Source organism: Panulirus ornatus, chromosome 37 (assembly GCF_036320965.1).
Source record: "Panulirus ornatus isolate Po-2019 chromosome 37, ASM3632096v1, whole genome shotgun sequence".
NCBI lineage: Eukaryota > Metazoa > Arthropoda > Malacostraca > Decapoda > Palinuridae > Panulirus > Panulirus ornatus.
The window spans coordinates 29,500,575-29,524,698 of record NC_092260.1 but is presented as its reverse complement, the minus strand read 5'-3'; the positions used below and the strand labels follow the sequence as shown (position 1 = coordinate 29,524,698).

The 24,124-nt window shown below is 40.5% G+C and overlaps 1 protein-coding gene across 3 annotated transcripts in view; it reads right to left on the bottom strand.

The window, feature by feature from the left end:
* Nucleotides 1–24,124, bottom strand: part of LOC139760669 (uncharacterized) — a 107,137-nt gene that overhangs the window by 31,661 nt on the left and 51,352 nt on the right. For all 3 annotated transcript variants that reach the window (XM_071684182.1, XM_071684183.1, XM_071684184.1), the window contains exons 5-7: nt 17,479–17,661; nt 10,993–11,111; nt 3,502–3,656 (exon numbers count right to left, since the gene is read on the bottom strand). In XM_071684182.1, coding sequence (XP_071540283.1) covers nt 3,502–3,656; nt 10,993–11,111; nt 17,479–17,661 — 457 coding nt within the window. The remainder of the gene's footprint in view (nt 1–3,501; nt 3,657–10,992; nt 11,112–17,478; nt 17,662–24,124) is intronic.

Here is a 24,124-nt window from a genome sequence, read left to right as displayed (position 1 = left end):
TCCAGCGCCGCTTCTTAGCCTTTAGTGCCTCACCCTTAACAGGCCACTGGCAGAGGGCAACTCTAGCACAGTCTACCTAATACTCTTGCCTTGTGGTCCAACCTGTTACTTCTACCAACAGTTCCTAACCAAACACTTATTTCTACTGCTCTTATCATTTTGCCAAAAGGCAGGGCGAGCACAAATCGCTCATAGCAGGAAACTCTTTGAGTTGTGAAGAAAGAGTTGCATAAGTTAAGTGCTTTTTGGACAGAATGCTCACATACCATACAAGCATCAAACAAGGTGAAACTATGTATGCATCTATTCAAGACTGAAAATTTAACTCCATTCCCATTTATAGAGGTTTGACCGAGGGCATACAAATGCACAGGTCATTCACATGTATCCTCTGCTTAAGAAATACCAAAAGTAAAAGTCTACTTACAGAAGTCTCTGCTTCTGTCAGCATGGCTAGGACAGAAAGAAAAGATGGCTACCTGGTTACATTAAGTATCATCAAGTAATCTCCAAACAAAAACGCGCCCTAGAAAAAATCTCTTCCCTTTAATACAAGTTCGCCACTTCCTGCATTAGTGAAGTACCACCAGAAACAGAAAAAATAACCTCATTTACTTACATCTACTCTCTAGCTTTGATGTATTATACATCAAAACCACATCCACCTATCCACAACCAAACCCCACAAACCTTTCTACCTCAATGCTTCATATGCTCTGATTCAGTCCACCGACAGTGTGTCTCCCCCTGTATATCACATCCATCTAATTCACTCTATCCTGTGTATGCCTTACACCTTCATGCATGTTCAGGCCCCAAGCACTCAAAATCTCTTTCATCCCATCCTTTTATTTCCTTTACAAACTCCTTCTTGCCTCATACCTTTGACCTATAACCCTCTCTGTTAACCTCTCACTCATCCTCCCCATATGTCCAAACCATTTCAGCATGCCCTCTTGAGCTCTCTCAACTATACTATTAATACCACACCTTGAACAGAATTTAAGTTCAAGCTTCTCTTTATCTATCTATATCTCTGGCGTCTGGCATGTGAAAGGTGGGAGGGGGGCAGATTAGAATGGGTAGTGAGTGGTGGGATGAAGAAGTTGCTAGAACTTACAGGAAAGGAGTGCAAATAATTGGGAGATGTATAAGATGAAGCAGTAGGTCATGAGGAAAGAGCCTAGGTTGAGAAAGAGGGTAAATGAGAGTTGGGGCGAGTGAAGATCAGTAAACTTTAAGGGGAATAAGATGTTTTGGAAGGAGATAAATAATGTACAAAAGATATGAGAACAAATGAAAACATCAGTGAAAGGGCCAAAAATGGGAAGTGATGTAAGGTAGTGATGAAGTGAGGAGGACAAACAGTTTTGAAGGACTATTAAATGCATTTGATGGTAGAATGGCAGATGTAGGGTGTCTTGGGAGGGAATTCCTGAAAGAATTAGTGGTTCGAATAATATCTTCATTCATATCTCATTCCTTATCTTGAAGGTCCACAGAAACTAGTCTGCCATCCTTCTGCAAGAGGCACCTGTTGTTTTGTTGTGTTTGCTGAAGGTTAGGAGCATCTGTGCCTGTCAGGTATTCTGTGGTTTCTGATTACTTCATAATCCTCATACAAGAGGCTCATCACACTAACAGCATGTCATCCCATGTATATCACATGGCTCCTATTCACCACATCCCCTACATGCCTCATCCCCTCCTTAGTTCCCCCTTTTCCTTGTTCCCTCTACTTCTGACATGTATACACACTTAGTCTCCTTTCCTTATTCATTCTTTCCATATGTACAAACCATTCCAGCACATCCTCTTCAGCTCTCTCATACATACTCCTCTTACAACCACACTTCTCTCACATCTTATCATTTCATATTTGATCAACCCTCCTTACACCACATACTGTCTTAAACCATCTCATTTCCAACATATACACCATCATCTTTACATTTTTGTCCAAAGCCCATGCCCCATATCCATACAGCACTGACAGTAGTACAATACCATCAAACATACCCACTTTACCATTGAAGACAGTGAAATCTCTTTCCACACAATACTTAATGTTCCAAAAACTTTTACCTCTTCACCCACTCAATGACTCACTTCAGCTCCCATGGTTCCATTTGCTGCCATATTCACTCAAAGTAGATTATCTAAAAGACTCCACTTCCTCCAAGTTCTTTCCATTCAAATTCACACTCTAAATAACCTGTCTGAAACTCTGTGCATGTCAGCACTCTTAATCACCACACTCCCAATCAACTTATCACATACACTTAACAAACTTATACCTCTGTAATCAAAAAATTCACTTAAGTTCTCCTTACCTTTATACAATGGCATTATTAAGGCATTCCATTAATCCTCAGGCACCTCATTATGAGCCATACATACACTGAAAATCCTAACAAACCAATCAACAATTCAAACACCCAATTTCTTTAGAAATTCAACTGCAATCCCATCCATTCCAGCTGCTTTGCTGTGCTATATATTATTCATGGCCTTCACCACCTCTTCTCTTTTCACCAAACCACTTTCCATGACTCTCTCTCTCTCACTTCCCATACATTCAAGTTCAAGATATCCCACATCTGCCACCTGTCACTGGACAAAATATTCACCCAATCTCCTGTTACACACATTTCTGCCAGTTACTTATTCCCCATTTACCCCTAACTAATCTTCCCATTTGTTCTCTTGTTTTTCTCACACTGTCCTTAACCAATCTCCCCATTCGTTCTCTTGTTTAACTCACAATATTAACCTCATTCCAAAACATTTTCTTATTCTCCCTGAAGTTTGCTAATAATTGCTCCTCCAAACTTTCATTTGCCCTCCTTTTCAGACATACACCTTCCTCTCGACATATTATAGCTTTTTCTTTCACATTTCCCTATCATCTGCTATCCTTCCCTGAAAATAACACCCACACACCTCTCTTTTCGTTTCTGTAACAACTTAACTTCCTCATCCCACCACTCGTAACCCTTTGTCACTTTCCATCTCCCACCTTCCACATGCCACGCACTTCTCTGACATATGTATGCAGTGCTTTTCATTCCTCACCCACTCTCCTAGCTTCATGCAATCTCAACTTTTATCCCTCAGCACTTAAACTCTCCTGCTATCTCTTCTAACAAGCCTTTTTTCCAAACTCACTCACTATCACAATCCTCTTCCTACCCATGTAATTTTCTTTATTCCTAAAGCCTCTATGAAACTTTCACCCATGCCTCCATCAATTTATGATCAGATATCCCACCACCTGCCCATCTCAACACCTTCACATCCAAGAGTCTATTAGGCACATAAATGGAAAAAAAAATAATAAAGGATTATTTGTGCTGGGCTACTAAGGAACAGCAGTATGTTAGAGTGAATAAAACTAAAATCAAAATAGCAAAACAGTCCTATAATCCAAGCAACTTTTTCAAGAGTATTGTGGATATGTTAACTAGATAAAACTATAAATGCATACAATTAAAAACAAACCTTGCATGGAAGAGTGGCACCAAATTTCTTGCAATGAATACATCTCTGACTTGCTCCAGCAACAACAGCTCGATCAACCAAACTGATTGAATCATCATTTGCCAGTTCAACAGATGAAGACCACAGTGCACACATGTAATGGACAAAACAGTGACCTGAAATTTAAATAAAAAGTTAGCTAGGTAGCAAAAGAAAACAGACGAAAGAATGGCCCAACCTACCCACATACACATGCACATACATAAACGCCTGCACATGCACATATAAATACCTATACATTTCAATGTATACATACATATACATACACAGATATATATACACATGTACATATTCATACTTGCTGCCTTCATCCATTCCCATCACCACCCCGCCACACATGAAACAACAGTCCCCCCATGCATGTGCGCACGCGAGCAAGGTAGTGCTAGGAAAAGACAACAAAGGTCACATTCATTCACACTCAGTCACTAGCTGTCATGAGTAATGCAACAAAACCACAGCTCCCTTTCCACATCCAGGCCCCACAAAAATTTCCATGGTTTACCCCAAACGCTTCACATGCCCTGGTTCAATCCACTGACAGTACATCAACCCCGGTATACCACATCATTCCAACTCACTCTATTCCTTGCATGCCTTTCACCCTCCTGTATGTTCACGCCCCGAGTGCTCAAAATCTTTTTCACTCCATCCTTCCACTTCCAATTTGGTCTCCCACTACTCCTCGTTCCCTCCACCTCTGACACATATATCCTCTTTGTCAATCTTTCTTCACTCATTCTCTCCATGTGACCCAACCATTTCAATAAATCCTCTTCTGCTCTCTCAACTACACTCTTTTTATTACCACACATCTCTCTTACCCTTACATTACTTACTCGATCAAACCACCTCACACCCCATATTGTCCTCAAACATTTCATTTCCAACACATCCACCCTCCTCTGCACAACCTTATCTATAGCCCATGCCTCACAACTACACTCTTTTTACTACCACACATCTCTCTTACCCTTTCATTACTTACTCGATCAAACCACCTCACACCACATATTGTCCTCAAACATTTCATTTCCAACACATCCACCCTCCTCCACACAACCTTATCTCTAGCCCATGCCTCACAACCATGTAACATTGTTGGAACCACTATTCCTTCAAACATACCCATTTTGCTCTTCGAGATATTGTTCTTGCCTTCCACACATTCTATAGCACTCCCAGAACCTTCACCCCCTCCCCCACCCTGTAACTCACTTCCGTTTCCATGGTTCCATCCGCTGCTAAATCCATTCCCAGATAACAAAAACACTTCACTTCCTTCGGTTTTTCTCCATTCAAACTTACCTCCCAATTAACTTGTCCCTAAACCCTACTGAACCTAATAACTTTGCTTTTATTCACATTTACTCTAAACTTTCTTCTTTCACACACTTTACCAAACTCAGACACCAACTTCTGAAGTTTCTCACCTGAATCAACCACCAGTGCTGTATCATCAGTGAACAAGAACTGACTCATTTTCCAAGCCCCCTCATCCACAACAGATTGCATACTTGCCCCTCTCTCCAAAACTCTTGCATTCGCCTAACTAACAACCCCATCCATAAACAAATTAAACAACCATGGAGACATCATGCACCCCTGCCACAAACTGACATTCACTGGGAACCAATCAATTTCCTTCTTCCTACTCGTACACATGCCTTACATCCTCGATAAAAACTTTTCACTGCTTCTAGCAACTTGCCTCCTACACCATATACTCTTAATACCTTCCACAGAGCATCTCTATCAACTCTATCATATGCCTTCTCCAGATCCATAAATGCCACATACAAATCCATTTGTTTTTCTAAGTATTTCTCACATAAATTCTTCAAAGCAAACACCTGATCCACACATCCTCTACCACTTCTGAAACCACAGGCATCTTTTGCGCAAGCCATCACTGCTTCCCTGAATACATCCCATTCCTCCCCCACTCCCCTTGTGTCATTTGCTCTCACCTTTTTCCATTCTGCACTCAATCTCTCCTGGAAGTTCCTCACACAAGTCTCCTTTCCAAGCTCACTTACTCTCACCACTCTCTTCACCCCATCATTCTCTCTTCTTTTCTGAAAACCTCTACATATCTTCACATTCGCCTCCACAAGATAATGATCAGACATCCCTCCAGTTGCACCTCTTAGCACATTAACATCCACAAGTCTCTCTTTAAGCACCTATCAATTAACATGTAATCAAATAACACTCTCTGGCCATCTCTCCTACTTACATACATATACTTACGTATATCTCTCTTTTTAAACCAGGTATTCCCAATCACCAGTCCTTTTTCAGCATACAAATCTACAAGCTCTTCACCATTTCCATTTACAACACTGAACACCCCAAGTACACCAATTATACCCTCAACTTCCACATTACTCACCTTTGCATTCAAATCACCCATCACTATACCCCGCTCTCGTGCATCAAAGCTGCTAACGCGCTCACTCAGCTGCTCCCAAAACACTTGCCTCTCATGATCATTCTCCTCATGACCAGGCGCATAGGTACCAATAATCATTACCCATCTAGCGCCATCCACTTTCAATTTTACCCATATCAATCTAGATTTACTTTCTTACACTCTATCACATACTCCCACAACTCCTGCTTCAGGAGTAGTGCTACTCCTTCCTTTGCTCTTGTCCTCTCACCACACCAATAACATCTTATCATGTTTATATCATAAAGCAATAATAAAGATTACAGTTAAGGATGCCTTTGAGAGAGAACTTGGTTGAAAGAAATATATATGCTGTAGATCCAGGAAAGAAACTCCGCATGATGGGTGACATGAATGGATGGGTGTGAGAGAGAGTAGAGAGTGACAGGTAAGTATGTCATCCAGGTGCATAAGACAATGGTGAAAGAACAAGTAGAATGTGTGCAGCAGCAGCAGGCATGAGTGGTGAAAATACATATTGTACTTTAAACAGAAGATCTTTATGAATACAAAGAGATGCAGATGATTCCAGGTCAACAATGAGATTCTGACTAGAAATTGTGTGGCACCAAAACTAGAAATATTAAAAAAGCAAGAGGTCAAAAGATATAATAATCCCTGATCATTTACAGTTTGAAAGATCATATTGTACTTTAAACAGAAGATCTTTATGAATACAAAGAGATGCAGATGATTCCAGGTCAACAATGAGATTCTGACTAGAAGTTGTGTGGCACCAAAACTAGAAATATTAAAAAAGCAAGAGGTCAAAAGATATAATAATCCCTGATCATTTACAGTTTGAAAGATCACATACCAGATAAAGAAAAGGAGAATGAATGAAAATATGTTTATCAAAAGATTACTGTGGGCTATACAACTGTCAGATACAATTCTAATAAAAAAAAAAAAAGAAAGGACAAGAAATGGTTGTTATAATCACAACATTAGGTGGCAACAAGTTATGGTTACATTTAACATAGAATCACCTTACCAGAAGGTGCTTACACAAGAAAAGAAACTTAAAAGACAAGGTGGAATTCATCAAAAGTGATAAATCAGAGGAAGATGGGTGAAAAACTAAAATTACTGTCAGAAAACAAAAAACTGGAGATATTAAATGAGGCAAAAGGATACAAGTGCAGGGGCCCTTAGCAAAAAAAGGAGGTAAAGAGAACAATAATGAGGTTGAAGGCAGAAAAGGAACACAAAGTGGATGGTATTACAGCTGAAATGTTGAAGAACGGAGGAGAAATTGTGATAGAGTAAATGTAAATGATATGAAATTTAGCATGGAAAAAGAAAGTTGTGCCTGAGGATTGGGTGAAATCTATTACTGTTCTTTTATTCAAAGAAGAGAAGGTACGATGTATGTAGCAGTTACAGGGAAATAAGTCTGTTACATATACTAGGAAAAGGCTATGCACAAGTGTTGACTGATCGAGTGATGGAAGTGACTGAATGGAAAGGATGTAGAGAGCAAAGGGATTTTAGAAAAGGAAGGGGAAGTGTGGATCAGATTTTTGTAGTGAGAATGGCAGTAGAAAAGTATCCAGTAAGGGGTAAGATACTGTATGCAGCTTTTATGGATCTGGAGAAAGCATATGACTGTTGGGTGGAATTCTTCCTGGGATTCATTAAGGATATATGAGGTTAGGGCCAACTCTTGGATGTTGTGAACTGACTCATTAAGTGATGGAGTTGACTGACTGCAGAGTAAGTCAGGAGCAAAGGCATTTCAGGAAAGGTAGGGAAAGTGTGGATCAGATCTTTGCAGTGCGAATGACAGTGGAACAGTATCTAGTGAAAGGTAAGATACCATAAGCAGCTCTTATGGATCTGGAGAAAGCATATGACAGTTGAGTGGAATGCTTTATGGGATGCATTAAAGATATGAGGGGTTGGGGCCAACTCTTAGATAAAGTGAAAGCCTCCTATAGAAGAGCAAATGCATGAGTAAGAGCAGATGGGAAATTCAGCAAAAGTTTCCATATACATGTGGGTATGAAGCAGGGTTGTTTAACATATGTATGGATAAAGTGATAAGATATGAAAACAAAACTAATGAAAGAGGGTGCACAGACTGAGTTTGGTGGTGAGGTATGGTGGCTAGTGACAAGCCTGTCAGTGGGTAATACTGTGCTGTTTGTGGAGAGAGAAAAGGATTTGCAGATGGTTGTATTTTATGGTGTACATAGGTGTACGCAATTGAAAGTAAATGTGAGTACAAGTAAAGTAATGGTGTTTGAAAGGAAGCAAGGAAATTATGGATTTTGCAAAACCCTATAGAGTAAGAGAAGAAAGTGCACTAAACTGTGATACAGATATGGGGGAGAAAGAATGGAAGAAGTAACAGAATTAGTGCACTTGGGAGGTATCTTGGGTAAGTTTGGTAATATGGAAGAAGAGATAAGAAAGAGGACCGTCCAGGGCAGAGGAGTCACTGGATCCCTTAATAGAATAATAAAGAGTAGAGATGTAAGTATGGTAGTGAAGAAAGGATTAAGGGACAATATAATCCTTGAAACCAAAACAGAGACATGGAATGAGATACAGAGGTTGAGAATTCAGTCCATGGAAAAAAAAAAAAAAAAAAGCTATTTGTGAGGAGCATGTGATTATGACTAGATGGAATGAAGAAAGAAATATGGGAAGCATGAGAAATTTGGTATGGCAAGGAATGCAAAGGGAATGGATTGTGGAGTAGTAAAGCGGGTGAAACGCAATACTTTGAGATGGTTTGGGTACATGGAAAGACGGTAAGATGATGAGGTTACAAAGAGAGCAAAAGATAGTAAGCTCAAAGGGATTGGTTTGAGAAGAAGACCACCTTTGGCATGGGGAAACAGAATGGAAGAGTATAGAAAGAAGAAAAATGGCAAAAGAATGTGTGGGGCACAATCAAGGACAGGGATAAATGGAGACTCTTCAGTCAGGCAAACACCTGGATGACAGTTACCAGAGGGAAAGGGCATCAGAGATATAGATATGTAGACATGATTCAAATTTTTGCAAAGTAGGTCAAATTCTCTTCTTCTCCAATACATGGAGAGTTTCCAAACAACAGATCATCAGATTAAAGACATTTCTCTGTATGAACAATGCTAAAAGGCATCAAAGGAAGTTTCTCAATGTGGCAGTTACTATTTAAGAAGGAATGCTATACTTCAACAACTTCCTTTATTCTCTGTCATTTGTTATTTTTGAGAGTTTCCAAGTCACATCCAGCTTGCAATTTACATCTAATCACTTATTCTGTTCGTAAAATCATTGTAAGGTATAACTCTAATACACAAAATGCTAGACATGGCTTGTTCAGCCTCAACATCTATTTCATTACCTCTGATACCAAGACCAGAGCACCATCAAAATTCTACACTTACATGCTTTGTGTGGATTCTTATAATCTAATCTCGAACTTTTTGAACCACAGACTGCACTGCACCATAGTGTGATATGGCCTGGAGTACACTCTAAGAACTTAAAAGACTGAAAATTTCTATTAAGTTGTTCAATAAATTTAAGCACAACCTTAATACTAAATAATTCTGCAATAAATATGGAAGATTTTCTAGGATGTTTTAATAAGCGTCAAAGCCTACACATTATCGCATTTTGAACCATTATTAAATATCTTTGTTGTTTGCAAGAATGGCATCATGCTGAAGGAATTATATTTTTGTCATTACAAAACAATGTTGCCTTTGATTTCTTTCACCCAGTCCCAGCAAAGTCTGATATCAAGGGGACACCAAGCAAAACCCACATCTTGAACAGAGTTTAAGTTCAAGCTTCTCTCTATCTATCTATATCTCTGATGTCTGTTTCCTTTGTGAACTCCCTTAAGGGGGTGACCTCGGCAAAAGAGTCTCAACTGCTGAACTACAGAGCTGCATTTCAGCCTTAAGTTCCGCAACCTTAACAGGCCATTAGCAGAGGGCAACACTAGTGCAGTGTTTTAAGAGACTCCAAGCTTCTTTCGTTGATAGTATTCTTAATTCTTCCAATATAATGGAATAAAGATATTTGGATGTTGATCAAATACCTCAGTCCTCTTAAAGCAAAAACATTCTTATATTCAGGGTAAGATGTCACAAAAAATGCTGTTTGTGGTTCCACTAAAGAGAAACAAACATTGAAGAAATTTGTGTGTGCAGTATGTATGTGATTCCATCAATGAGAAACAAACATTGAAGAAATTTGTGTGTGCAGTATGTATGAACATAAAAGTGATACTGTTCCACTTCTAAACCTGGGGCAAGGGATTAATTAAATGAAAATCAAAACATTCAACAATACATTAAAAATCCAGAACAATACATATTGGGCTAAACATAAAAAATAAAGAGATATGTAAACATTAGTTACACTAAACCAAAGCTCCAATGATGACTAACTGGAGTCTGATTATAAACTGCCATGGCTCTACAAAGCTAGTAACTGGAAAGCAGTGGTTGGATATACTTGCAGGAGTGAGAAATTTTGCACAATTAACCTTAATTGCTGGACTTTGATAATAATCAATAAACATCACAATCTTAGAAAGACTAGCCATATTGGATCAGCAATGATTTAGATCATACACTAAAGAGTGGGTGTTACATGTAAACAGACCATGTGCCCCCTGCCCTCAACCCAACATCATAGGAATAAGCTGGAATAGAAAACAATGAAAAGGGGCAATCTAAGCAAGTTTATCTACAATCAAACTCATTTAGTAAAGCTGATGATTAGAAAATAGTTCAAAACACATATATGCACTAATGGACTGGAATAAAATCATATACCTATGTCACAGTCATGAATGCAAAAATCCTAAAAATCCCATATACCCTAGTAAACCAGAAAATTAAGTTCAAAACATAAATGCATAAATGGACTGGAATAAAATTACATGCCTATGTCACAGTCATGAATGCTAAAATCCTAAAATTTCATATCATATTCTAGTCAACCAGTAAGCTTTACACAAAGGGCTTAGCACATGAGTTAGTTACCTGATGGTTCAAATAGCATGGCTATGCTGGGCTGTTCTGTGTGACCCACAAGAGAGATTTCATCAACTGGTTCTGGTAATGCTTCCCCTACCTGCTTCCTAGGTGATTTTCCCTTATCCCTGTAAAAGTAAAATGTGATAGTATCTCATCATACGAGATGAAGACTTTTCCATATGGAAAAAACAATTGGATGTTACAATGTTATGCAAGGAAATCATTTCATACCTATTTACTTATCATTCTTTTTTTTATGTAAAAGAATCATCATGAATGAGGATCCTCACTGAGGCCAGACTTTAAATGTAAAACTGAGCAACAAAGCAAACACTATCTGTTCCTGAATAGCTTGCTTCTCATTAGAAGAGATGAGAGATGAAGTGAACCTGAAATTTGTCTGAATGGTTAGGAGTTCCATGTTTAAGTAGTGTATTGGGGGGAGGGAGGTGTAGGTTTTGAAAATTATGAAACCAAATCTCACAGAGCCAGGCATGTATTCTCTGGGAATAAATGGGTCAGAACCTTCCATCAATGAGGGCAAATATGGGTATTCCAGTAAGTAAATTAGTCCTAACAATGCACTATGGATGATATAGATAAGAATGTTCACAGGAAAGCAGATGTGTTACAAATGATATGTTTGCAGAAAATATGTGATGTAAGTTGCTTTATCAATAAAATAAGAACAACATAAGAGAGGGGCTTGGTAATAAGAAGAGTGTAGGTAAGAAGGTTGAAGAGGGTGTGCTGAAATGGTTTACACAGAAGGAGAGGAGTGAGGAGAGGTTAACACAGAGCATGTATGTATCATAAATGGAGGGACAAAGAAAAGGGAGAAACCAAATTAGAGATGAAAGGTTTCAATGAAAAACATTTGAGTGTTCAACACCTGACCAACAGGTGGGGGAAAGGCACGCATGCAATGTAGCGACTTGGACCAATGTGGTATACAAGAGATGACATGCTGTCAATGGATGGAACAGGGTTTTGTGAAGTGGCATGGGGACACCACAAAAAGCTCTGTGAAGCCCAGTCGTGCATAGGGGAACTTGGTTTCATTGCCTTAAGCATGACAGCTACAGAATGGAAGTGAGTGAATGAGGCATTTTCTTCCTCTGTTCCTGCCACTACCTAACTACCACCTCCAATTTGGCCTCCCTCTTCTCCTCGTTCCCTCCACCTCCGACACATATATCCTCTTGGTCAATCTTTCCTCACTCATTCTCTCCATGTGACCAAACCATTTCAAAACACCCTCTTCTGCTCTCTCAACCATGCTCTTTTTATTTCCACACATCTCTCTTACCCTTACGTTACTTACTCGATCAAACCACCTCACACCACACATTGTCCTCAAACATCTCATTTCCAGCACATCCATCCTCCTGCGCACAACTCTATCCATAGTCCACGCCTCGCAACCATACAACATTGTTGGAACCACTATTCCTTCAAACATACCCATTTTTGCTTTCCGAGATAATGTTCTCGACTTCCACACATTCTTCAAGGCTCCCAGAATTTTCGCCCCCTCCCCCACCCTATGATCCACTTCCGCTTCCATGGTTCCATCCGCTGCCAGATCCACTCCCAGATATCTAAAACACTTCACTTCCTCCAGTTTTTCTCCATTCAAACTCACCTCCCAATTGAATTGACCCTCAACCCTACTGTACCTAATAACCTTGCTCTTATTCACATTTACTCTTAACTTTCTTCTTTCACACACTTTACCAAACTCAGTCACCAGCTTCTGCAGTTTTTCACATGAATCAGCCACCAGCGCTGTATCATCAGCGAACAACAACTGACTCACTTCCCAAGCTCTCTCATCCCCAACAGACTTCATACTTGCCCCTCTTCCCAAAACTCTTGCATTCACCTCCCTAACAACCCCATCCATAAACAAATTAAACAACCATGGAGACATCACACACCCCTGCCGCAAACCTACATTCACTGAGAACCAATCACTTTCCTCTCTTCCTACACGTACACATGCCTTACATCCTCGATATATATATATATATATATATATATATATATATATATATATATATATATATATATATATATATATATATGTCTTTCTTTCTTTCACACTATTCGCCATTTCCCGCCTCAGCGAGGTAGCGTTAAGAACAGAGAACTGGGCCTCTGAGGGAATATCCTCACCCAGCACCCTTCTCTGTTCCTTCCTTTGGAGAAAAAAAAAAAAACCACCAACACATGCACATATACATATGTATGTATTTCAACATATACATACATATACATAAAGAGACATACATATATACACATGTACATATCCATACTTGCTCCCTTCATGCATTTTTTTTTTTTTTTTTTGCTTTGTCGCTGTCTCCCGCGTTTGCGAGGTAGCGCAAGGAAACAGATGAAAGAAATGGCCCAACCCCCCCATACACATGTATATACATACGTCCACACACGCAAATATACATACCTACACAGCTTTCCATGGTTTACCCCAGACGCTTCACATGCCCTGATTCAATCCACTGACAGCACGTCAACCCCGGTATACCACATCGATCCAATTAACTCTATTCCTTGCCCTCCTTTCACCCTCCTGCATGTTCAGGCCCCAATCACACAAAATCTTTTTCACTCCATCTTTCCACCTCCAATTTGGTCTCCCACTTCTCCTCGTTCCCTCCACATCCAACACATATATCCTCTTGGTCAATCTTTCCTCACTCATTCTCTCCATGTGCCCAAACCATTTCAAAACACCCTCTTCTGCTCTCTCAACCACGCTCTTTTTATTTCCACACATCTCTCTTACCCTTACATTACTTACTCGATCAAACCACCTCACACCACACATTGTCCTCAAACATTTCATTTCCAGCACATCCATCCTCCTGTGCACAACTCTATCCATAGCCCACGCCTCGCAACCATACAACATTGTTGGAACCACTATTCCTTCAAACATACCCATTTTTGCTTTCCGAGATAATGTTCTCGACTTCCACACATTCTTCAAGGCTTCCAGGATTTTCGCCCCCTTCCCCACCCTATGATACACTTCCACTTCCATGGTTCCATCTGCTGCCAGATCCACTCCCAGATATCTAAAACACTTTACTTCCTCCAGTTTTTCTCCATTCAAACTTACCTCCCAATTGACTTGACCCTCAACCCTACTGTACCTAATTACCTTGCTCTTATTCACATTTACTCTTAACTTTCTTCTTTCACACACTTTACCAAACTCAGTCACCAGCTTCTGCAGTTTCTCACATGAATCGGCCATCAGCGCTGTATCATCAGCGAACAACAACTGACTCACTTCCTAAGCTCTCTCATCCACAACAGACTTCATACTTGCCCCTCTTTCCAAAACTCTTGCATTCACCTCCCTAACAACCCCATCCATAAACAAATTAAACAACCATGGAGACATCACACACCCCTGCCGCAAACCTACATTCACTGAGAACCAATCACTTTCCTCTCTTCCTACACGTACACATGCCTTACATCCTCGATAAAAACTTTTCACTGCTTCTAACAACTTGCCTCCTACACCATATATTCTTAATACCTTCCACAGAGCATCTCTATCAACTCTATCATATGCCTTCTCCAGATCCATAAATGCTACATACAAATCCATTTGCTTTTCTAAGTATTTCTCACATACATTCTTCAAAGCAAACACCTGATCCACACATCCTCTACCACTTCTGAAACCACACTGCTCTTCCCCAATCTGATTCATCTATTCATATCTATTATAATTTGTCGCTGTCTCCCACGTTAGCGAGGTAGCACAAGGAAACAGACGAAAGACTGGCCCAACCCACCCATATAGACATGTATAAACATACACGCCCACACATGCACATATACATACCCATACATTAGGTAGCATAAAAAGATGTTTTGGAAGGAGGTAAATAAAGTGCATAAGACAAGGGAGCAAATGGGAACTTCAGTGAAGGGGGCTAATGGGGATGTGATAACAAGTAGTGGTGATGTGAGAAGGAGATAGAGTGAGTATTTTGAAGGTTTGTTGAATGTGTTTGATAACAGAGTGGCAGATATAGGGTGTTTTGGTCGAGGTGGTGTGCAAAGTGAGAGGGTTAGGGAAAATGATTTGGTAAACAGAAAAGAGGTAGTAAAAGCTTTGCAGAAGATGAAATCTGGCAAGGCACCAGGTTTGGATGGTATTGCAGTGGAATTTATTAAAAAAGGGGGTGACTGTATTGTTGACTGGTTGGTAAGGTTATTTAATGTATGTATGATTCATGGTGAGGTGCCTGAGGATTGGCAGAATGCTTGCATAGTGCCATTGTATAAAGGCAAAGGGGATAAGAGTGAGTGCTCAAATTACAGAGGTAAAGTTTGTTGAGTATTCCTAGTAAATTATATGGGAGGGTATTGATTGAGAGGGTGAAGGCATGTACAGAGCATCAGATTGGGGAAGAGCAGTGTGGTTTCAGAAGTGGTAGAGGATGAGTGGATCAGGTGTTTGCTTTGAAGAATATATGTGAGAAATATTTAGAAAAGCAAATGGATTTGTATGTAGCATTTATGGATCTGGAGAAGGCATATGATAGAGTTGATAGAGATGCTCTGTGGAAGGTATTAAGAATATATGGTGTGGGAGGCAAGTTGTTAGAAGCAGTGAAAAGTTCTTATCGAGGATGTAAAGCATGTGTACGTGTAGGAAGAGAGGAAAGTGATTGGTTCTCAGTGAATGTAGGTTTGCAGCAGGGGTGTGTAATGTCTCCATGGTTGTTTAATTTGTTTATGGATGGGGTTATTAGGGAGGCGAATGCAAGTTTTGGAAAGAGGGGCAAGTATGCAGTCTGTTGTGGATGAGACAGCTTGGGAAGTGAGTCAGTTGTTGTTCGCTGATGATACAGCGCTGGTGGCAGATTCATGTGAGAAACTGCAGAAGCTGGTGACTGAGTTTGGTAAAGTGTGTGAAAGAAGAAAGTTAAGAGTAAATGTGAATAAGAGCAAGGTTATTAGGTACAGTAGGGTTGAGGGTCAAATCAATTAGGAGGTGAGTTTGAATGGAGAAAAACTGGAGGAAGTAAAGTGTTTTAGATATCTGGGAGTGGATTTGGCAGCGGATGAAACCATGGAAGCGGAAGTGAGTCATAGGGTGGGGGAGGGGGCAAAAATTCTGGGAGCCTTGAAGAGTGTTTGAAAGTTGAGAACATTATCTCGGAAAGCAAAAATGGGTATGTTTGAAGGAATAGTGGTTCCAACAATGTTGTATGGCTGCGAGACGTGGGATATGGATAGAGTTGTGCGCAGGAGGGTGGATGTGCTGGAAATGAGATGTTTGAGGACAATATGTGGTGTGAGGTGGTTTGATTGAGTAAGTAATGCAAGGGTAAGACAGAGGTGTGGAAATAAAAAGAGTGTGGTTGAGAGAGCAGAAGAGGATGTTTTGAAATGGTTTGGGCACATGGAGAGAATGAGTGAGGAAAGATTGACCAAGAGGATATATGTGTCAGAGGTGGACGGAATGAGGAGAAGTGGGAGACCAAATTGGAGGTGGAAAGATGGAGTGAAAAAGATTTTGAGTGATCGGGGCCTGAACATGCAGGAGGGTGAAAGGCGTGAAAGGAATAGAGTGAACTGGAACGATGTGGTATACTGGGGTCGACGCGCTGTCAATGGATTGAACCAGGGCATGTGAAGCGTCTGGGGTAAACCATGGAAAGTTCTGTGGGGCCTGGATATGGAAAGGGAGCTGTGGTTTCAGTGCATTATTACATGACAGCTAGAGACTGAGTGTGAACGAATGGGGCCTTTGTTGTCTTTTCCTAGCACTACCTCGCACACATGAGGGGGGAGGGGGTTGTTATTCCATGTGTGGCAAGGTGGCGATGGGAATAAATAAAGGCAGACAGTATGAATTATGTACATGTGAATATATGTATATGTCTATGTGTGTATATATATGTGTACATTGAGATGTATAGGTATGTATATTTGCGTGTGAGGACGTGTATGTATATACATGTGTATATGGGTGGGTTGGGCCATTCTTTCGTCTGTTTCCTTACGCTACCTCGCTAACGCGGGAGACAGCGACAAAGCAAAATAAATAAAATAAATAACATTTCAATGTATACATACATATACATACACAGACAAATTCATATATACACATGTACATATTCACACTTACTGCCCTCAGTCATTCCCATTGCCACCCCACCACACATGAAATGGCACCCTCCCTCCCCCCACACGCACACAAGGTAGCGCTAGGAAAACACCAACAAAAGTCACATTCGTTCACACTCAGTCTCTAGCTGTCATTTGTAATGCATCGAAACCACAGTTCCCTTTCCACATCTAGGCCCCACAAAACTTTCCATGGTTTACCCCAGACACTTCACATATACACACATTATCATCTTGCTGCATTATAAAAGCACTACACAAAATGGATGAACAGAATTACAGTGTAAAATTGTGCAGCTCTGAACTCACTTGAATGAAGTATGGTTAGTTTTCATCTTTTTTGGTGAAGGTGAATCTTGTGCATCAGTTTCAGATGGTGACATGATCTTCTCTGGTAGGGTATAGCCAGGTGTGGGTTCATGTCTGATCAAATCTCCTTGGCCAAGTTGACTCTGTTCCCCAAGGCAACACATTGAACAAACTCGTCCTGGCCTGTAAGTAAATAAAGCTATCTTAAACCAAAAAAGAATAAAAAAAATAGAAGACACTTACCATTTCAGTGAATATTAAAAAACTAACAACTGAAATGGGATATAATGCTTGAAACATGTTGAGGACACATAGCGCCACTGCACTTTGTCAAAACAAAAGAGTGTTTACCATTATACGTAGGTCAAACTACCAAATAAATCCATGCTTCCTTTAAAGGTCAATAGTTAATGAAACCCTAATCAGAAGCAATTTTGCTCATTGTTGAATATAAGTTGCTATGCTGTATATATGGATAGTGGTTTACCTCCCTACTATTTTTGTGTGTACTAATTCAAAGCTAGCTCTTACATTTGAATTTTCCACCACAAGGCTTAAATCTGTAATTTTATATGAATTATCATGAGTCAATTATTAAGACAATTCTAGATAACAAAATCATTATTGCTTTATACTTATTCATCACAGACACTGATATGCACCATTTAAAACACAAAATAGTGGATTTAAGTGTGATGATTGTAAGTCCTTCAGTTAGAGATTAAGTACAGGTTAAAAATAAGAGGTGAAAAATTAAACATAAAATGATGGCCTTTGTAGCTTAACTTGATTCATCATATTTTCATTTTACATCACAATCATATCTATTGGGACCCCATAGCATGCAGAGTTGTTGTGTTTGTGCATCTATGTGAAAGATTGCAGGGCTACAGAGTAGCAAGTGACTGTGTGGTGTCTTCATTATAGTACCTACACTGTGGGCATGAATGGTCTTGGTATATGTTGAAATAATGTTTATAGTGTTGTAAGGATGAATGAAGTCCACAGCACAGACAGGAAAGTGTCACTAATGCTTGTATTTTGATAGGTGTATGCTTGGTGGGTTGGAGATTAAGACTGAGTTGGGAGGCAAGATGTTCAGTGACTATAAGGTTATTTCAATGCTTAGGTGTTTTGTCAGTGTTATATCTGTCGGGATGACAGATCTGTGAGAAGTTACTGAAGTGTGAGGTAGTGGTAAGCATTGCATTTCTACTTGGAGGTTAGTGGTTAGTTTACATTGTGTGCAAAGCATGCTGAGGTGGGATTGTACTAGGAGGATCTATGTTTCATGTATCTGTTGAGTGTTTGTAGTTGGTAAGAAGCCAGTGATTGTTCTAAGTTCACTATTTTCTATGGTTTGCAATTTTATTACATATGCTACTGAGAGGGTGGATAACCAGGCAGGTGAGGCATAAGTGAAAGAGGAGATGAATAGTTTACAGAGATCAAGAATGAGTGATTTTATCTAGTCCAAATCTCATGCTAGTTTGCATTCTCAGTGCATTTGGTTTGTGTACTGTTTCTGTGTTGATGTTAATGGTGTAGAAAGTAAAAGTCATGTGTCTCATATGTGATACATAGAATGGCTGGTGTTTTGTTCAGCAGGAGTAACTGTCCATTCAAGGAGTCTAGAGGGTGTAAGCTGGATCAGTGTATATCTGGGGGTCTAATAGTGATTGAAGCCTTCCTTAGATATTCAGATATTCTGTTCCGGGCAGGAAATTGTTCAACTATGAAATGTAAAGCTGCATGTCTATTGCTCCCACTGTTCTGTTATAGGTGTTGTGATGTGTTTGTAAGGTCATCTGCATGTGAAACAACTTTCATGTTGTGGTTTGCTAAAAGCATTGGAAGATCATGTAGGAAGAGAGTGAAGAGGGTTTGAGAAAGAACTGCATCTTGGGGATGTTCACAGTAGAGCCTAAAAGTTTTAGAGAGTTGAAGCCATTGAATGATTCAGGCATAATGACCAGCTATGAAAATGGCCTAATGCTTTTCATCACAGTTGTGGAGAGTGGAGGGTGTGAGAAAGTGTTGGGGGACAACATCAAAAGCTATGACAGCGTCTGTTGCTGCTAGTACTGTGCAGGCACATGAATAGTTGATGCCAACTAGGTATGTCATGTAAGGTTAGTGTGTAGTGTGGTGGTGAAGTTGAGCAGTCTGAAGGTATAATATGTGGGTGAGAGTGGGATGTTAAGTCTGATTTTGTCGTGGATCAGTTTTTCACTAGAAACTCATGAAAACGGGTGAAACACAATTGTAGGTGGAGGGGGAGATGGCTGGTTTGGAGGGCTTTAGGGTTGGTATTATGGTGATCCATTTCTAAATGTTTGGAATTTTGCTGTGTAGGCAGGAGTGGTTGAAGATACTTTAAGTACTTGGACTTTAAAAGGGCCAAAATGTCGTGTAAAAGTCTGATATGCTTTCTAGCCCTGCATAAAGAGATTTCTTTAAGACTGTACTGAATGTAACACAGGGAGAGAAGGATGGGTAGGCAATTGTTTCTAAGTGGAGTCTGTGAAGGCTCTTTAAGCCTTTTCTGTATAGGTGTGCGGTTGGTTTGTGGCTGTATTGTTGACTGGTTGGTAAGGTTATTTAATGTATGTATGACTCATGGTGAGGTGCCTGAGGATTGGCGGAATGCGTGCATAGTGCCATTGTACAAAGGCAAAGGGGATAAGAGTGAGTGCTCAAATTACAGAGGTATAAGTTTGTTGAGTATTCCTGGTAAATTATATGGGAGGGTATTGATTGAGAGGGTGAAGGCATGTACAGAGCATCAGATTGGGGAAGAGCAGTGTGGTTTCAGAAGTGGTAGAGGATGTGTGGATCAGGTGTTTGCTTTGAAGAATGTATGTGAGAAATACTTAGAAAAGCAAATGGATTTGTATGTAGCATTTATGGTTCTGGAGAAGGCATATGATAGAGTTGATAGAGATGCTCTGTGGAAGGTATTAAGAATATATGGTGTGGGAGGCAAGTTGTTAGATGCAGTGGTTTTTATCGAGGATGTAAGGCATGTGTACGTGTAGGAAGAGAGGAAAGTGATTGGTTCTCAGTGAATGTAGGTTTGCGGCAGGGGTGTGTGATGTCTCCATGGTTGTTTAATTTGTTTATGGATGGGGTTGTTAGGGAGGTGAATGCAAGAGTTATGGAAAGAGGGGCAAGTATGAAGTCTGTTGGGGATGAGAGAGCTTGGGAAGTGAGTCAGTTGTTGTTCGCTGATGATACAGCGCTGGTGGCTGATTCATGTGAGAAACTGCAGAAGCTGGTGACTGAGTTTGGTAAAGTGTGTGAAAGAAGAAAGTTAAGAGTAAATGTGAATAAGAGCAAGGTTATTAGGTACAGTAGGGTTGAGGGTCAAGTCAATTGGGAGGTGAGTTTGAATGGAGAAAAACTGGAGGAAGTGAAGTGTTTTAGATATCTGGGAGTGGATCTGGCAGCGGATGGAACCATGGAAGCGGAAGTGGATCATAGGGTGGGGGAGGGGGCGAAAATTCTGGGAGCCTTGAAGAATGTGTGGAAGTCGAGAACATTATCTCGGAAAGCAAAAATGGGTATGTTTGAAGGAATAGTGGTTCCAACAATGTTGTATGGTTGCGAGGCGTGGGCTATGGATAGAGTTGTGCGCAGGAGGATGGATGTGCTGGAAATGAGATGTTTGAGGACAATGTGTGGTGTGAGGTGGTTTGATCGAGTAAGTAACGCAAGGGTAAGAGAGATGTGTGGAAATAAAAAGAGCGTGGTTGAGAGAGCAGAAGAGGGTGTTTTGAAATGGTTTGGGCACATGGAGAGAATGAGTGAGGAAAGATTGACCAAGAGGATATATGTGTCGGAGGTGGAGGGAACGAGGAGAAGAGGGAGACCAAATTGGAGGTGGAAAGATGGAGTGAAAAAGATTTTGTGTGATCGGGGCCTGAACATGCAGGAGGGTGTAAGAAGGGCAAGGAATAGAGTGAATTGGAGGGATGTGGTATACCGGGGTTGACGTGCTGTCAGTGGATTGAATCAAGGCATGTGAAGCGTCTGGGGTAAACCATGGAAAGCTGTGTAGGTATGTATATTTGCATGTGTGGACATATGTATATACATGTGTATGGGGGTGGGTTGGGCCATTTCTTTCGTCTGTTTCCTTGCACTACCTCGCAAACGCGGGAGACAGCGACAAAGCAAAAAAAACAAAAAAAAACAAGAGTATGTCTGTGTGATCACTGGGAAAAGGGATATTATTGGTATGGGTTAGGAGTGAGGATCAAACTGGTGGGGTAAGTGTAAATATTCTTTTTAACATGTGCCAAGGTTGGCTGTTAAGGGTCTTGTGGTTCATTACATTGGAGAAGGATTGCCAGTTTTCAGTCTGTTTTCCAGTAATCAGGTGAGTGTCAGTGTTATCCAGAGTTTGGATTTTTTCTCTGATTTCTGTTGATGGTAAGTGGTTCGCCCCATCCTTCCATCTCTGGTTTGTTCTCCCCATTCTACTTGTTCCCTCCACGTCTGACACATGCATCATCTTTGTCAACCTTTCCTCACTCACTCTCCATATGTCTAAACCATTTTCATACCCTCTTCAGCTCTCGCAACCACACTTTTTTGATTACCACACCTCTCTCCTACTCCTCAATTACTAAATCAAATCACCTTACACCACATCTTGTCCTCAAACATTAAATTTCCAACACATCCATTTTCCTCCACACAGCTATGAATCCCATCCACATAACATTGTAGAGACAACATCTTTCAAACATACCCATTTTTGCTCTCCAAAATAATGTTGTCTCCACACATTCATCATATGTGTATATATATATATCTTTTTTTCATACATCTTTGCCACTTCCTGCATTAACGAGGTAGCATTCAGAACAGAGGACTGAGCCTAAGAGGGAAAATCCTCACTTGGCCTACTTCTCTTGTTTCTTCTTTTGGAAAAGTACAAATTGAACTGGAAGAGAGGATTTCCAACCCCCCACTCCCTATCCTTTTAGTCACCCTTTACAACATGCAGGGAATACGTAGGAAGTATTCTTTCTCCCCTATCGCCAGGGATTATATACATGTATGTATATATATGTGTATGTGGGTGGATTGGGCCATTCTTTCGTCTGTTTCCTTGCACTACCTACCTACGTGTCTGGACATATATACATGAGTATGTGGGTGGGGTGGGCCATTCATTCATCTGTTTCCTTGCGCTACCTTGCTAACACAGGAGACAGTGGCAAAGTATAATAATAATAATGATGGGGTGAAGACAGTGGTGAGAGTAAGTGAGCTCAGAAAGGAGACTTGTGTGAGGAAGTACCAGGAGAGACTGAGTACAGAATGGAAAAAGGTGAGCAAAGGACATGAGGGGAGTGGGGGAGGAATGGGATATATTTAGTGAAGCAGTGATGGCTTGTGCAAAAGATGCTTGTGGCATGAGAAGTGTGGGAGGTGGGCAGATTAGAAAGGGCAGTGAGTGGTGGGATGAAGAAGTAAGATTATTAGTGAAAGAGACGAGAGGCATTTGGACGAGTTTTGCAGGGAAATAGTGCAAATGACTAGGAGATGTATAAAAGAAAGAGGCAGGAGGCCAAGAGAAAGGTGCAAGAGGTGAAAAAGAGGGGAAATGAGATTTGCAATGAGAGAGAGTATCATTACATTTTAGGGAGAATAAAAAGATAGTTTTGGAAGGAGGTAAATTAAGTGCGCAAGACAAGAGAACAAATGGGAACATCAGTGAAGGGGGATACTGGGGAGGTAATAACAAGTAGTGCTGATGTGAGAAGGAGATGGAGTGAGTATTTTGAAGGTTTGTTGAATGTGTTTGATAACAGAGTGGCAGATATAGGGTGTTTTGGTCGAGGTGGTGTGCAAAGTGAGAGGGTTAGGGAAAATGATTTGGTAAACAGAGAAGAGGTAGTAAAAACTTTGTGGAAGATGAAAGCCAGCAAGGCAGCAGGTTTGGATGGCATTGCAGTGAAATCTATTAAAAAAGGGGGTGACTGTGTTGCTGACTGGTTGGTAAGGGTATTTAATGTATGTATGACTCATGGTGAGGTGCCTGAAGATTGGCGGAATGCATACATAGTGCCACTGTACAAAGGCAAAGGGGATAGAGGTGAGTGCTCAAATTACAGAGATATAAGTTTGTTGAGTATTCCTGGTAAATTATATGGGAGGGTATTGATTGAGAGGGTGAAAGCATGTACAGAGCATCAGACTGGGGAAGTGCAGTGTGGTTTCAGAAGTGGTGGAGGATGTGTGGATCAGATGTTTGCTTTAAAGAATGTACGTGGGAAATACTTAGAAAAACAAATGGATTTGTATGTAGCATGTAGCATGTAGTATGGAGAGGGCATATGATAAGAGTTGACAGAGATGCTCTATGGAAGGTATCAAGAATATATGGTGTGGGAGGCAAGTTGCTAGAAGCAGTGAAAAGTTTTTATCGAGGATGTAAGGCATGTGTAGGAATAGGAAGAAAGGATAGTGACTGGTTCTCAGTAAATGTCGGTTTGCTGCAGGGGTGCGTGATGTCTCCATGGTTGTTTAATTTGTTTATGGATGGGGTTGTTTGGGAGATGAATGCAAGAGTTTTGGAGAGAGGGGCAAGTATGCAGTCTATTGTGGATGAGAGAGCTTGGGAAGTGAGTCA